The sequence below is a fragment of the Rhinoraja longicauda genome, chromosome 36 (genome assembly GCF_053455715.1).
Source record: "Rhinoraja longicauda isolate Sanriku21f chromosome 36, sRhiLon1.1, whole genome shotgun sequence".
NCBI classification, from domain to species: Eukaryota; Metazoa; Chordata; class Chondrichthyes; order Rajiformes; family Arhynchobatidae; genus Rhinoraja; species Rhinoraja longicauda.
Genome location: NC_135988.1, coordinates 17,503,449 through 17,518,941, shown reverse-complemented (window position 1 = coordinate 17,518,941; position 15,493 = coordinate 17,503,449). Strand labels below are relative to the sequence as shown.

Sequence of the window (15,493 nt, the reverse complement as noted above, 5' to 3'; positions counted from 1 at the left end):
GGGTGAATGCTTTTCTTGCAGTTGTTCAAATCTGGGCTATTTTCGATGGTAGAAAATGTATTTTAGGAGCGTTTACATTGCCCATTCTGACCAGCCAGGGTACAACTATAACTGATGCACTCACGTATAAAGCCCTAAATGGACACTCCCCCCCCACATCAAAAATCTTCTAACCCCCCTCTCTAACTCCAGGTCCCTCAGGTCGGCCGACTTGGGGCTATTCACTATCCCGCGGTCTAGGCTTAAGCTCAGGGGTGACCGCGCTTTTGCGGTTGCAGCTCCTAGACTGTGGAACAGCATCCCTCTCCCCATCAGAACTGCCCCCTCCATTGACTCCTTTAAGTCCAGGCTCAAAACCTATTTCTACTCCCTAGCGTTTGAGGCTCATTGAGGAGGCGCTGTGAACTGTTTGCGTGCTACTGTATGTTTTCATTTTTTTTCTATTGGAACCTAATCAGATGTACAGCACTTTGGTCAACGTGGGTTGTTTTTAAATGTGCTATACAAATAAAATTGACTTGACTTGACTTGACTTACGCACGTAACTGGCGTACATTCCCTTGAGCAGCAGCACGAGGTGTTCGAATTTCTGATCAAATTAGGAGACCGTCGTGCAGGCCCAATCCAGCCCATCCATCATTATTGATCAATCTGAAGAAGGATCCTGACCCGACACGTCACCTATCCATGTTCTCCAGAGATGCTGCCTGACCCGCTGAGATACTCCAGCACTCTGTGTCTTATATTTGTTGTAACCAGCACCTACAGTTCCTTGTTTCTCCATTATTGTCACAGTAAAGATATAGGTCAAATCAGGATATTATTTTTAACAGAATATATCATTGCACCACAGTCAGGGAAGGTTCGGTCTGAGTCAAATGAAGTTTACAATGGCTCTGTTGTTCAAAGCTTAATAATACTTCCTCATTAGTGTCTCCAAAGCAGCTGTAACAGAAAGGCTTCTTGTGCAGGCCGCTCCAGCAGGTACGTTGGAAGCAGAGACTGCAAGTCGGAACGCTGTGATTCAACGAGCAATCAATATTCAGACAAGGTAGTAAAGCAGACTATTGCCCAGCCAATGCCTCCTCTATTAAAAGCTTCAGGCAAAGTCTCAGCCAGCACTTCAAAGATGCACAACTATCTGATAATAGTTCATTCTCTACAGACCAACAGGCAGCAGCTGCCTCACCACTAATAACACTGTATTCAATTTAGCTCAGTCACAATTAACCACAGTCCGTACCACCCGGCTTCCACTTTTATTACAAGAGGAGGGCATGGTTCTTTCCGCTTAGAAATAGGTTATAATTAAAAAGTGATAGTGGATGGATATGATTACAAACCACAAATCAATTATTTCAGGGTTTTGCAAACTTGAGAATTTTCAAACTTTCATTTTAGAAAAAAACTTATCCAACAAGTTGCCAGAAACAGGGAGCCAAGAATGGCAGGCTAGCTATTTTGTCACTTTTTTAAAAGTTCAGTTTAGTTCAGATATACAGCGCGGAAAAAGTCAAGTCAAGTCAAGTTTATTTGTCACATACACATACAAGATGTGCAGTGAAATGAAAGGTCATCCACAGTCCAGCAATAGAGCAATAAAAATAAGCAATTTCACACACAATCACAACCAACACAAAACAAGAAAAAAAGAAACATCCATCACAGTGAGTCTCCTCCAGTCCCCTCCTCACTGTGATGGAAGGCCATTTCTCTTCCCCTGCCGCCTTCTCCTGCGGTCAGGCTGTTGAAGTTGCCACGTTCCAGGCCGCTCCGGACGGTGAAAGGTCCGCAGCGGGCCGACCCAAGCCCTGCAATCCGGGGCGGGCGAAGGCACTCTGGCCCAGCGAGTCTGTGCCGACCAGCGGTCCCTGTACAATGACACTATCCTGCACACACCAGGGACAATTTTACACTTATACCAAGCCATTTAACCTACAAACCTGCACGTCTTTGGAATGTGGGAGGAAACCCACGAGATCACAGGGAAAACGTACAAACTCCACACAGACAGCACCCATAGTCAGGGTCAAACTTGGGTCTCTGGCGCTGGGAGTCAGCAGCTCTACCACTGTGTCACTGACAATTCTAGGTGTGGGGCCAGACCAGCACCACTCAGCTCCTTATAGACAATAGGTGCAGGAGGAGGCCATTCAGCCCTTCGAGCCAGCACCGCCATTCAATGTGATCATGGCTGATCATTCTCAATCAGTACCCCGTTCCTGCCTTCTCCCCATACCCCCTGACTCCGCTATCCTTAAGAGCTCTATCCAGCTCTCTCTTGAATGCATTCAGAGAATTGGCCTCCACTGCCTTCTGAGGCAGAGAATTCCACAGATTCACAACTCTCTGACTGAAAAAGTTTTTCCTCATCTCAATTCTAAATAGACAATAGACAATAGGTGCAGAAGTAGGCCATTCAGCCCTGCGAGCCAGCACCGCCATTCAATGCGATCATGGCTGATCACTCTCAATCAGTACCCCGTTCCTGCCTTCTCCCCATACCCCCTCACTCCGCTATCCTTAAGAGCTCTATCCAGCTCTCTCTTGAAAGCATTCAACGAACTGGCCTCCACTGCCTTCTGAGGCAGAGAATTCCACACCTTCACCACTCTCTGACTGAAAAAGTTCTTCCTCATCTCCGTTCTAAAGATGAAAGCTCAAGGGTGTGAGAGAAATGGCCTACCCCTTATTCTTAAACTGTGGCCCCTTGTTCTGGACTCCCCCAACATCGAGAACATGTTTCCTGCCTCTAACGTGTCCAACCCCTTAATAATCATATACGTTTCGATAAGATCTTATAGCGAGGTAAAGTATTTTGAACGCCACAGTTTTACTACCACACTGAAGAATATTAACATGGAGATTTGAAAGCTTTGATGGATTTTTTTACATTTTTAACCAATACGTGAAAAGCTTAAGACGACTAAATGAATAAAAAACTTCTTTCTGTTCTGAGATACTAAATGAAATTGGTTTGGGGCAGTTACATTTGCACAACATTAAATCAATTATATTTGACACCTTTGTATTCAGGTACTTCGAAAATAACGTCAATGCATGTAGAATTATCTTTCACAATCATCACCACTGACCAATTTGTACAAGATTTTTCATCAACTCTGCAAATTACAGCTGCAAGCGTTGCATTTCATTAAACCTCTACTTTCAAGAAGTAGCTAGTTCAAAGTAACAATTAAATCAATTATCAGGCCAAAATGAGACCTGCGTACAATTAGACAGAAGTCTCTTGTTTCCTGCACAGCATACCATTCACAGGCTTTGGAGAGACCACATCCTGCTATTCATTGTTCTGTTGTGAAAGCCCTTCTTATCCGTCTTCATGGTATGTAGCTCTCAAATCTCATTTCCTTGCCACTGTTATGGGCATGCATACCTACAGAGCTGTTGCCTGCTCACATGTAACCAAATGCAATTCCCTGTTGAGGCTGTAACAGATAACTGACTAAAAAGCAAGAAACATGTTCCCGATGTTGGGGGGGGGGGGAAGTCCCGAACCAGGGGCCATAGTTTAAGAATAAGGGGCACGCCATTTAGAACGGAGATGAGGAAAAACTTTTTCACTAGAGAATTGTGATGCTGTGGAATTCTCTGCCTCAGAAGGCAGTGGAGGCCAATTCTCTGGATGCTTTCAAGAGAGAGTTAGATGGAGCTCTTAATGATAGCAGAGTCAGGAGGTATGGGGAGAGGGCAGGAACGGGGTACTGATTGTGAACGATCAGCCATGATCACGGTGAATGGCGGTGCTGGCTCGAAGGGCCAAGTGGCTCCTCCTGCACCTAGTGTCTATTGTCTATAACAGTGGGACTAGATTCTAAATCATCCTGAGTTACTCAGTGTTCAAGATTGAAAGGGAAGGTTAAAAGGCGGAGGGCAGTGGCACGATGATGTTAGTGGCCACGTTCTTAAAACTTTTACACATCGATTAGCTGGAGTTTTCACAGACATCTTCAAACTCACTGCCGCCTCTTCCTCAAAATCTGTTCAGCTTTGGTCACGATGGTCTCTGAAAGATGCCAGTGGGCAGGAAAGCATGCAGGGATTGACGACGATGTTACTAGAACCTTAGAGGTTGAGCAGGCTGGAGCTTTATATCTTGAGCCCAGGAGGCTGAAGGGTGATCTTATCCTGTAGGAAAATAACTGCAGATGCTGGTACAAATCGAAGGTGTCACAAAATGCTGGAGTAACTCAGCAGGTCAGGCAGCATCTAGGAGAGAAGGAATGGGTGACGTTTCGGGTCGAGACCTTAAACCTATGCTCTCTGGTTATTGATTCCCCTACCCTGGGGAAAAAGATTACGTGCATCTACGCTATCCATTCCACAGGGTCTTGACCCGAAACGTCACCCATTCCTTCTCTCCTAGATGCTGCCTGACCTGCTGAGTTACTCCAGCATTTTGTGATACGGTGATTTTATAGTGTTCAAAATAACATGTGGAATGGATAGCATAGATGCACGTAATCTTTTTCCCCAGGGTAGGGGAATCAATAACCAGAGAGCATAGGTTTAAGGTGAGAGGGGAAATATTTAACAGAAACTTTTTCACACAGACAGTGGTGCATATGTAGGATGAGCTGCCAGAGGAGGTCATTGAGGCATGTACAATAACAACATCTAAAATACATTTGTTATCTTAGTTGAGGTCATTATTGTCACATGTACCAAAAGCCTTATTGGTGCGCTTTAGCTCGTCAGCGAAAAGACGATACATGATTACCACCAGGCCGCCAACAGTGTACAGAAACAGGTTAAAGAGAATTAATGATTCAAATAAAGGCCAGAGATGAAAGCTCAAGGGTGTGAGAGAAAAGGATTGAAGAGTTGCGAATTGTGAAGCCAGAGGAAGGATCATAGGTGGAAGGGAGAATTAGGTAGAGTCCAGGTGAGGCACAGACGAGGGGTGGGGGTGGAGAAAGGAGGTAGGCTTTGTCCTGCCCCTCATCTCTTCCAGCTTTCCTTTCCCTCCCCCTATAATCAGCCTGAAGAAGGGTCCCGACCTGAAGTGTCACCTGTCCATGTTCGCCATAGATCTGCCTGACCTGCTGAGTTACTCCAACACTTTGTTTCTCCTTCACCAGGATGTTGTCTGAATCGAAGCTTTTAGTAATAAGGAGAAACAGGATAGAGTGGGTTTGTTTTCCAAGGAGCAGTGGTGACTGAGGGGTGCCCTGACAGAGGTCTATACAAATATGAGGGGCATTGATAAGGTAGAAGGGCATAGATATAGGGTGAGAGGCAAGATGTTTAGCAGTAATGTGAGGGGGAATTTTTGTTACAGAGGGTTGTTGCAGTCTGAAATATGTGGTTTAAGAGATGGTGAAGATATGCACGCACAGACACACGCAGACATGCACGCACACACAAGTGAGCACACGCGCACAGCCACACGCCCACAGCCACACGTACACACAGGCACACGCGCGCACACACGCACACACACAATATTTAAGAAGCATCAAGAGACAAATACCTGAATCGCCAAGGCATACAAGGCTACGGACTTAATGTGTGTAACTGAGATTAGTATGAATGGGTACCATGGGTACATGGTGGCTGAAGCTACTGTGCTGTATGACATTATCAGCTCTCGCCCTTGTTAGAAAGAGGAAGGCCAGTAAGTGTTGACCCAGGAAGGGCACGTTAGTCAGGACTGCATCACATCCACTGTGTAGCCCACACGACCTTAAGCCCCAACAAGGAACTGCAGATGCTGGTTAATACACAAAAGGACACGGAGTGCTGGAGAACATGGATAGGTGACGTTTTGGGCCGAGACCCTTCTTATGACGGAGGATGAGAACAAATCATTTCTATGCTGTTGAAGGAACATCATAAGCATCTCAAGGGGACAAAATAAATCAGAATAATCTTTTCTTTCTTCATGTGCTTACTGTGGTCATCAAGCTGGTTTATTTTAATCCAATCTACCATCACGGCCAGACCTCAAGTACATTTTGTAACAGCCACAAGCCTCACACAAACCCTCAAAATGTTTATGAAAATCTCCTCTCTTTTAACGCCATCTAAAACCAATTTAAAGTAAACAGCCCTGTAATTAAAATGTATAATTACATTAACCATATCCAGTATATGTGGCATCAAACCAAAAGATTTTCATGGGCCAGCAGCCATAGCCTCAGGTATGTCGGCAGCTGTACTGATCAGTTAGTTTTCACTGATCCCTTCTGATGTTCACCCCACCCATTTCAATAATAAAAAAACCCAAAGCTTTTCACAGGAGCAGAGGACCAGGTAGATATTCTTTTTCAAGTTCTCCATAAATCATCTCATGCCTCTGGGCTTGCCAGCAACATGAATTTCAAACCTTTTCAAACGCAAAACGCCGCAGATGCGGCAAATCTGAGGTAAACCGAAGATGCTGGAAATATTCATCAGCCTTGTGGTCAGAGCAAAGAATTAAAGTAACTAATTGATTGATCTTCACGTGAAATGTTAACTTTGTTAGACTCAAAATGCTGGAGTAACTCAGCGGGACAGGCAGCAGCTCTGGAGAGAAGGAATGGGTGACGTTTCGGGTCGAGACCCTTCCTCAGGCTGAATTCTGATCAGTCTGAAAAAGGGTCTCGACCCGAAACGTCACCCATCCCTTCTCTCCAGAGATGCTGCCTGTCCCGCTGAGGTACTCCAGCATTTTGCGTCTGTCTTCGGTTTAAACCAGTTCCTTCCTATACTGGTTAACCTTGTTTCTCCTTTCAGAGAGATTTATTCTCATTTTAAAAGTAAAGTTCCCGAGAAATTATAAAGAGTTTAGTGCATTTGAATATAAACATTACATTAGAATTTAGTTTATTTTATTTTAGAGATACAGCATGGAAACAAGCCCTTCGGCCCATCGAGTCTGCATCAAACACTAGTTCCATGTTATCCCAGTTTCACATCCTACACACTAAGAGCAATTTACAGAAGCCTATCAATATCAAAACCTCTATGTCTTTGGAATGTAGGAGGAAATCGGAGTGCCCGGAGAAAACCCATGTGGTCACAGAGGGAATGTACAAACTCCATAGAAGGATGAGAGGAGATCTTATCGAAATGTATAAGATTATCAAGGGGTTGGACACGTTAGAGGCAGGAAACATGTTCCCAATGTTGGGGGAGTCCAGAACAAGGGGGTCAAAGTTTAAGAATAAGGGGTAGGCCATTTAGAACTGAGATGAGGAAAAACTTTTTCAGTCAGAGAGTTGTGAATCTGTGGAATTCTCTGCCTCAGAGGGCAGTGGAGGCCAATTCTCTGAATGCATTCAAGAGAGAGCTAGATAGAGCTCTTAAGGATAGCGGAGTCAGGGGGTATGGGGAGAAGGCAGGAACGGGGTACTGATTGAGAATGATCAGCCATGATCACATTGAATGGCGGTGCTGGCTCGAAGGGCCGAATGGCCTCCTCCTGCACCTATTACCTATTGTCTATTGTCTACAGATAGCACCCGTGGTTAGGATCAAAACTGGGTGTCTGACGCTGTAAGGCAGCAACTCTACCACTGCACCACTATGCCGCACAAATCACAGTTGGCTACTTATCCAGTAGGGTGGTTCTGTTGCCTGATAACAGCTGGGAAGAAGCTGTCGCTGAATGTGGAGGTGAGCGTTTTCAGACTTCTGTACCTCTTGCCTGATGGGAGAGGGGAGAAGAGGGAGTGACCGGGGTGCGACTCGTCCTTGATTATGCTGGCGGCCTTGCCAAAGGAGTGTGAGATGTAAATGAGGTTGATGGAAGGGAGAAGAGCTGTAAAAGTAGCAAGTCCATCACATAAACCTGCACCCCCACCACTGACTCCATTTATACCTTCATGGTGCCCTGGGAGAGCAACCAGCATAATCAAGGGCCACTCACTCTCTCTTTATTCTTTCTCCCCCCCCTCTCTTATTGGGCAGAAGGTATAAAAGCTTGAAAGTACTTTCCACTAGATTCAAGCACAGCTTCCTCCCCCGCTGTTATCAGGTTCCAATCAGATTCCCAGTCTTCCAAGGCAGACACAAAATGCTGGAGTAACTCGGCGGGTCAGGCAGCATCTCGGGAGAGAAGGAATGGGTGACCTTTCGGGTCGAGACCCTTCTGCAGATTAACTTCCTCACTCCCAAAAACGGGACAAGGTGACGTCACCGCCCCGCGCCCCACGTGACCTCACCCAGCCCGGGGTGATAGTCTGGGCAGCGTTCATATTTCTCTGATATTTCTTGTTCTCTTGGATGGAGCTGTTCCCAAACCATGCTGTGATGCATCCCAATAAAGAAAAACCACTCATTATAAAAGTTGAATCTCCAGCAGAACTGTATAAATTCTGAACCGCAACTCTATTGAAAACGAAGGATTTTAAGGCCTTCAAAAAAGTACTGCAAAACAGATTCAAGCCATGATAGAACATATGGAGTGAATGAGAAGTAGCAGAATGAAAAGCAAACTGAATACACAACTGAAAGCAGTAGGGGTGAACAGAAGTAACTCAAATGGGAAATGGATGCTTCACATATATAGTTTAGACTTCAGGATTTGAACATACAATTTCAAAGTTTGAAAATGATATCGAACTGGGATGCTGGTGTAGATAAACTGAAGGAGGTCAGTATGAAAATATAGGTTTATATTAATAAACATGAAAAATGAATGTATAATTTGCAAATGGCCATCAACATAGACAAATGGTAGAGAGATTAAGATGTCTTCATACATCCATCCAAGATGGACAGAGGGATCTTTGGATATTGATCCACAAATCACTGAAGGTGGTGACATGTAGGGTCGCCAACTGTCCCTTATTAGCCGGGACACCCCGTATTTTGGTCTAAATTAGTTTGTCCCGTACGGGACCGCCCTTGTCCCTTATTAGTAGGGTTGCCAACTTCCTCACTCCCAAATAAGGGACAAAGGGTGACGTCACCGCCCCGCGCCCCACGTGACCTCACCCAGCCAGCGGCCACGTGCTCCCGCTCCACCAATGGCGGCCGCCCGGGCTGGGTGAGGTCACGTGGGGCGCGGGGCGGTGACGTCACCTTGTCCCGTATTTGGGAGCGAGGAAGTTAGTCTGAAGAAGGGTCTCGACCCGAAACGTCACCCATTCCTTCCCTCCAGAGATGCTGCCTGACCCGCCGAGTTACTCCAGCATTTATTCACAAAATGCTGGAGTAACTCAGCAGGTCAGGCAGCATCTCGAGAGAGAGAGAAGGAATGGGTGACGTTTCGGGTCGAGACCCTTCTTCAGACTGATCTCGTAGAGTAGGAGGGAAGGAGAAATCACAGAGGGGGAGCAACGAGAGAGCATGTTGCTAAACTCTCGTCGAAGAGAGGAGGAGAACTTCTTCAAAGTGGACATACCTTGAGGAGAAATCGCAGTGGAGCAACAAGTAGTATAAGAAGATAACTGCAGATGCTGGTACAAATCGAAGGTATTTATTCACAAAATGCTGGAGTAACTCAGCAGGTCAGGCAGCATCTCTGGAGAGAAGGAATGGGTGACGTTTCGAGTCGAGACCTTCTTCAGACTCTACTCCAGCATTTTGTGTCTGCCTTGGAAGACTGGGAATCTGATTGGAAGTCTGATAACAGCAGGGGAGGAAGCTGTGCTTGAATCTGGTGGAAAGTTCTTTCAAGCTTTTATACCTTCTGCCCAATGAGCGAGGGGGGGGGGGGGAGGGGGAAGAATAAAGAGAGCGTGAGAGGTCCTTGGTTATGCTGGTTGCTCTCCCAGGGCACCATGAAGGTATAAATGGAGACAGTGGTGGGGGTGCAGGTTTATGTGATGGACTTGCTGCTTTCACAGCTTTGCAATTGTTTGCAGTGTTGGGCCAAACAATTGCCACACCAACCTGTGATACATTCCAATAGATTGTGTTATATTGGTGTGTCAGTAGAAATTGGCAAGAGTTATTGGAGAGATATCAATAGACAATAGACAATAGGTGCAGGAGGAGGCCATTCGGCCCTTCGAGCCAGCACCGCCATTCAATGTGATCATGGCTGATCATTCTCAATGAGTACCCCGTTCCTGCCTTCTCCATCCTTTCCCTACTATCAAATTCCCTTAGGAATTCCCTGAGGAAGTAGAGGCGTTGGTGTGCTTTCTTGTCCGAGTTAGGTGATATTAGAAGTGGGCGATATTTGCACCCAGGAACTTTAAGCTTCTGATCATCCCCGCTGATGTAGACTGGGGCGTGCACACCATGCCACCTCCGGAAGTTAGTGACCAACTCATGTATTTTGCTGTCACTGAGGGAGAGGTTGTTGGCTTGACACGATGCTCCTCAGCTCTCAGTTTCCTTCCTGTGCTCTGTTTCATCATTGTCCAAGCTCTTGCTCAGCATGGTGGTGTCATCTGCAAACGGAGTAGAGTCGGGTTTGGCCGCACAGTCTTGAGCGTTCACGGAGGAGTAAAGGTGATGAGAATGCATCCTTTTGGGGCACTGGTGTTGAGAATTGTAGAGAATGTTTTAGACAATAGACAATAGGTGCAGGAGGAGGCCATTCAGCCCTTCGAGCCAGCACCACCATTCAATGTGATCATGGCTGATCATTCTCAATCAGTGCCCCATTCCTGCCTTCTCCCCATACCCCCTGACTCTACTATCCTTAAGAGCTCTATCTAGCTCTCTCTTGAAAGCATTCAGAGAACTGGCCACCACTGCCTTCTGAGGCAGAGAATTCCACAGATTCACAACTCTCGGACTGAAAAAGTTTTTCCTCATCTCTGTTCTAAATGGCCTACCCCTTATTCTTAAACTGTGGCCCCTGGTTCTGGACTCCCCCAACATTGGGAACATGTTTCCTGCCTCCAACCCCTTAATAATCTTATATGTTTCAATAAAATCCCCTCATCCTTCTAAATTCCAGTGTATACAAGCCTAGTCGCTCCAGTCTTTCAACATACGACAGTCCCGCCATTCCAGGAATTAACCTAGTAAACCTACACTGCACGCCCTCAATAGCAAGAATATCCTACCTCCAATTTGGAGACCAAAACTGCACACAGTACTCCAGGTGCAGTCTCACTAGGGCCCTGTACAACTGTAGAAGGACCTCTTTGCTCCTATACTCAACTCCTCTTGTTATGGAGGCCAACATTCCATTGGCTTTCTTCACTGCCTGCTGTACCTGCATGCTTCCTTTCAGTGACTGATGCACTAGGACACCCAGATCTCGTTGTACGTCCCCTTTTCCAAACTTGACACCATTCAGATAATAATCTGCCTTCCCATTCTTACCACCAAAGTGGATAACCTCACACTTATCCACATTAAACTGCATCTGCCTTGCATCCGCCCACTCACACAACCTGTCCAAGTCACCCTGCAACCTCATAGCATCTTCCTCACAGTTCACACTGCCTTTTTTTGTTTAGTTGCCTATTCTTTTGTTTTGTTGCCTATTCTTGCTCATTGCAGTCCATGGATCAGGAAGTCAAGGGTCCAGTAGCAGAGGGCAGTGCTGGGCAGGGTCCAGGAGTCTGGACTTGAGTTTGGTTGGAATCATGGCATTGAATGCAGAGCTATAGCGAATAGAGTCACATCTCCATCAATGCCCTTGTCATCCCGATGTTCCAGGGACGAGGGAGGGGCCATGGAGATGTCGTCTGCCAAGGACTTGTTGCGGCAGTGGATCAAGGCTGCCTGGGACCATGTGCACCATGACCGGCCTCTTGAAGCACTTGCTGACGACGGATGTCACATCCACCGGGCGGTGGTCACTAAGGCACGCTACCTTGCTTCCCCTTGTCACCGAGATGATAACGGTCTTCTTCAATCGGGTGGGAATCTCAGTTTGGAGTAGGGAGAAGTTAAAAATGTCGGCGGACACCCCTGCCAGCTAGTCCTGCCAGGTTTTGAGGACACAGACCAGTCCCCGTCCGTGCCAGCCAGTTTCAATCTCCCAAAGACCGACCTGATGCCTGTGATGGTGACTGTGGGTAGAGATACACCCGAGGCTGTTGGTGCAGTCTACATCAGCCCATTGATCTACAGTTCAAAACAACCGTAGAACACATTGAGCTCATCAGGGAGGGATGTGTCATTGCCAGGGACTCTGACGACTTCGCTTTGTAGCCTGTTATAGCATTCTGAGCCATGTCACCATCAACAAAATCACTTAACTTCTTGACAGGAGATAATAAGATCTTTGTTTTTGTGCTTGTAATTCCACACCAAAATTAATTTTGATTTTTATATATCAAATTGTACTTCACACCTCTTTACTACTACAGTCAATTAACTCATGTTTTCCAAAGCCGCGGGAGTTGCAGGTGAACACCTTGTTTTAAGGTGTCTTTCATGATGATCTGAAACCAAGATCAATGAACAGACTTCTGAAGTGTAAACCAGCAGTGTTCTGCCACTCCTACAGAGAGCCCGCCACACTTGTCAGAATACTTCAAAAGCAGAGGGAAAACATGTGATTAAAAGTTCAAAACCTTCCGCAGCTCAGGTGCTTTAAGTTTAAAAGAATGGCACGGACTGAAATGATAAAATGAAGGTGTCAGTTTACCCACAGGAAGCAATTTAAGATAAACATTACTGACTTGATTTCAAAGATCTGGATGAAACCTAAAGTAGCATCCTCTTACATACCTTTGTAGAGGCTCCAATTGATTAGCAATAACTCAAGCTCAACACGTTTGTTTTAAGGGGTCTTGTTTTGAAACGGAAAATGAAAATCTTCACAGTTTTGATAAGAGTAGATTTCGGAAAACAGGAAACAGTATTACCAGAAGCTATCATGGTTCAATTACTAAGAAATCCATCAGAACATTCCAAAGAAATTGTTACATCAAAAGAATGGTGAAAATGTGCAACTCCCTTAGGGTCACCAACTGTCCCGGTACATCCCGTATTTCGGGCTAAATTGGTTTGTCCCTTACGGGACCGCCCTTGTCCCGTATTAGTAGGGTTGCCAACTTCCTCACTCCCAAATACGGGACAAAGGGTGACGTCACCGCCCCGCGCCCCACGTGACCTCACCCAGCCAGCGGCCACGTGCTCCCGCTCCACCAATGGCGGCCGCCCGGGCAGGGCGGGGTGAGGTCACGTGGGGCGCGGGACGATGACATCACCTTGTCCCGTATTTGTGAGTGAGGGAGTTGGCAACCCTAACCTCCCTACTCCATGGAGTGAGGGAAATGAATAGTGTAGATGCAGTTAAGATGTTTAGCTTCGGGTTTATTATTGTCGCCCGTGCCGAGGTACAGTGGAAAGCTTTGTTCTGCATGTTATCCAATCAGATCAGATAACAATATATATAAATACAATCAAGTTAAACACAAGTACAACCGGTAGAGCAAAGGGGAAGATACAGAGTGCAGAATATAGTTCTCAGCATTGTAGCGTATCAGTTCCAGAGACAAAGTCCAATGTCTGCAATGGGTTTACCATTTTCTCATGGCAGTAACTGGAGAAATATTACTTACCATGTACTTGGAATCTCCCTTGGAAAGGGTGTTGGTGACAAAACCCATTGCTTCCAGGCATTCCACAACTTTATTAAGAAGCTTTGGCTGAAAAAGATCCAATAAAAATCTTAGTAACTGAGCTTCAGTGGATCTGAAGGAGTGTAGGAAAATAACTGCAGATGCTGGTACAAATCGAAGGTATCACAAAATGCTGGAGTAACTCAGCATCGAGGAGAGTGAACTACAGCCAAAACAGTACACGACAGCGTGACAATTTTAGGCCCACCTTACTCACCGTCATCCCTTTGGTGTTAATGGAAGAAGTTTCATTGAAATCAGTGTTATATTTTAAAAGGTATTCACATTTTAAAGTTTAAATCTATCTCCTAGGGAGGGAGGGGAAGGGGGGGGGGAGGGGGAGGGGAGAGGGGGGGAGGAGAGAGTGCAGCACACAATACAAGATGGTTTGGGCCCAACAGGTCTACTTGGTCTAGTTTTGTATTAAAATACAACTCACTGCATTTTCAGAAAAATAGAGACACAAAAATCTGCAGGTGTCTGAATCTTGAGGAAAACAAAGTACTGGAGGATCGCAGAGGGACAGTCAGCATCTAGGGAGGGAGGAAATGAACCCTGCACAGTTGCTGCCTGACATGCTGAAGTCCTCCAGCACTTCATGGTGTCTATGCATTCCCTCCGCAAGTGCTGTCTGAACTATTGAGTTCCTGACTTCAAAAACTGCTGAGTTTGTGCTTCAGTATAGAGTCATAGAATTGTACAGCGCATAAACTGGCCCTTTGGTCCATCAAGTCCATGCCAAACGTTTTCTCATCCACACCAATCCGGCAAAAATCTTTGTGAGGGCTCTCTTGTTTGCATTGCCAACTGAGAGATATCTAATCCATGCCAGGAGATACATCACCCCCCCCGCTAGGGTTGCCAACTGTCCCGTATTAGCCGGGACATCCCGTATTTTGGGCTAAATTGGTTTTTATTTATTTATATTTTTTATTTAGAGATACAGCGCGGAAACAGGCCCTTCGGCCCACCGGGTCCGCGCCGCCCAGCGATCCCCGCACATTAACACTATCCTACACACACTAGGGACATTTTTTTTTACATTTGCCCAGCCAATTAACCTACATACCTGTACGTCTTTGGAGTGTGGGAGGAAACCGAAGATCTCGGAGAAAACCCACGCAAGTCACAGGGAGAACGTACAAACTCCGTACAGACGGCGCCCGTAGTCAGCGCCCGAGTCTCCGGCGCTGCATTCGCTGTAAGGCAACAACTCTACCGCTGCGCCACCGTGCCGCACGGTCCCGTACGGGACCGCCCTTGTCCCGTATTAGTAGGGTTGCTAACTTCCTCACTCCAAAGAAGGGACAAAGGGTGACGTCACCGCCCCGCGCCCCACGTGATCTCACCCAGCCAGCGGCCACGTGCTCCCGCTCCACCAATGGCAGCTGTTATCAAGCAACTGAATCATCCTCCCACAACAAGCAAGCAGTCCTGAACTACGATCTACTTCACTACGATCTACCTCAATGGTGACCCTCAGACTATCCTTAATCGGACTTTGCTGGCTAAACGTTATTCCCTTATCATGTGTCTTTCCACTGTGAATGGATCGATTGTAAACATGTATTGTCCTTCTGTTGACTGGATAGTATGCAACAAAACCTTTTCACCGTACCTCGGTAGAGGTGACAATAAACTAAACTAAACACCGACAAACTCCATGGTGCTAAAACACAGCTGCCTCATTCAGTGAAGGGACAGTTTGATCAGATTCATCCATTAGGTCTGTCATTATTGCCCATCGAAATATTTTCAACTTTTGCACCATTTCAATTAGTACAAACCATTTTGCTCCAATCTTCTTCTGGCATTCTAGTAAGTAGCCGAGTAAGTAGGGTTGCCAACTCCCTCACTCCCAAATACGGGACAAGGTGACGTCACCGCCCCGCGCCCCACGTGACCTCACCCAGCCAGCGGCCACGTGCTCCCGCTCCACCAATGGCAGCCGCCATTGGCGGAGCGGGAGCACGTGGCCGCGGGTTGGGTGAGGTCACGTG

General features: G+C 46.4%; 1 protein-coding gene across 1 annotated transcript in view; it reads right to left on the bottom strand.

Moving 5' to 3' along the window:
- polb (polymerase (DNA directed), beta) overlaps positions 1–15,493 on the bottom strand; it is a 49,753-nt gene that overhangs the window by 14,898 nt on the left and 19,362 nt on the right. The window contains exon 11 of the mRNA XM_078429099.1: positions 13,434–13,520. Coding sequence (XP_078285225.1) covers positions 13,434–13,520 — 87 coding nt within the window. The remainder of the gene's footprint in view (positions 1–13,433; positions 13,521–15,493) is intronic.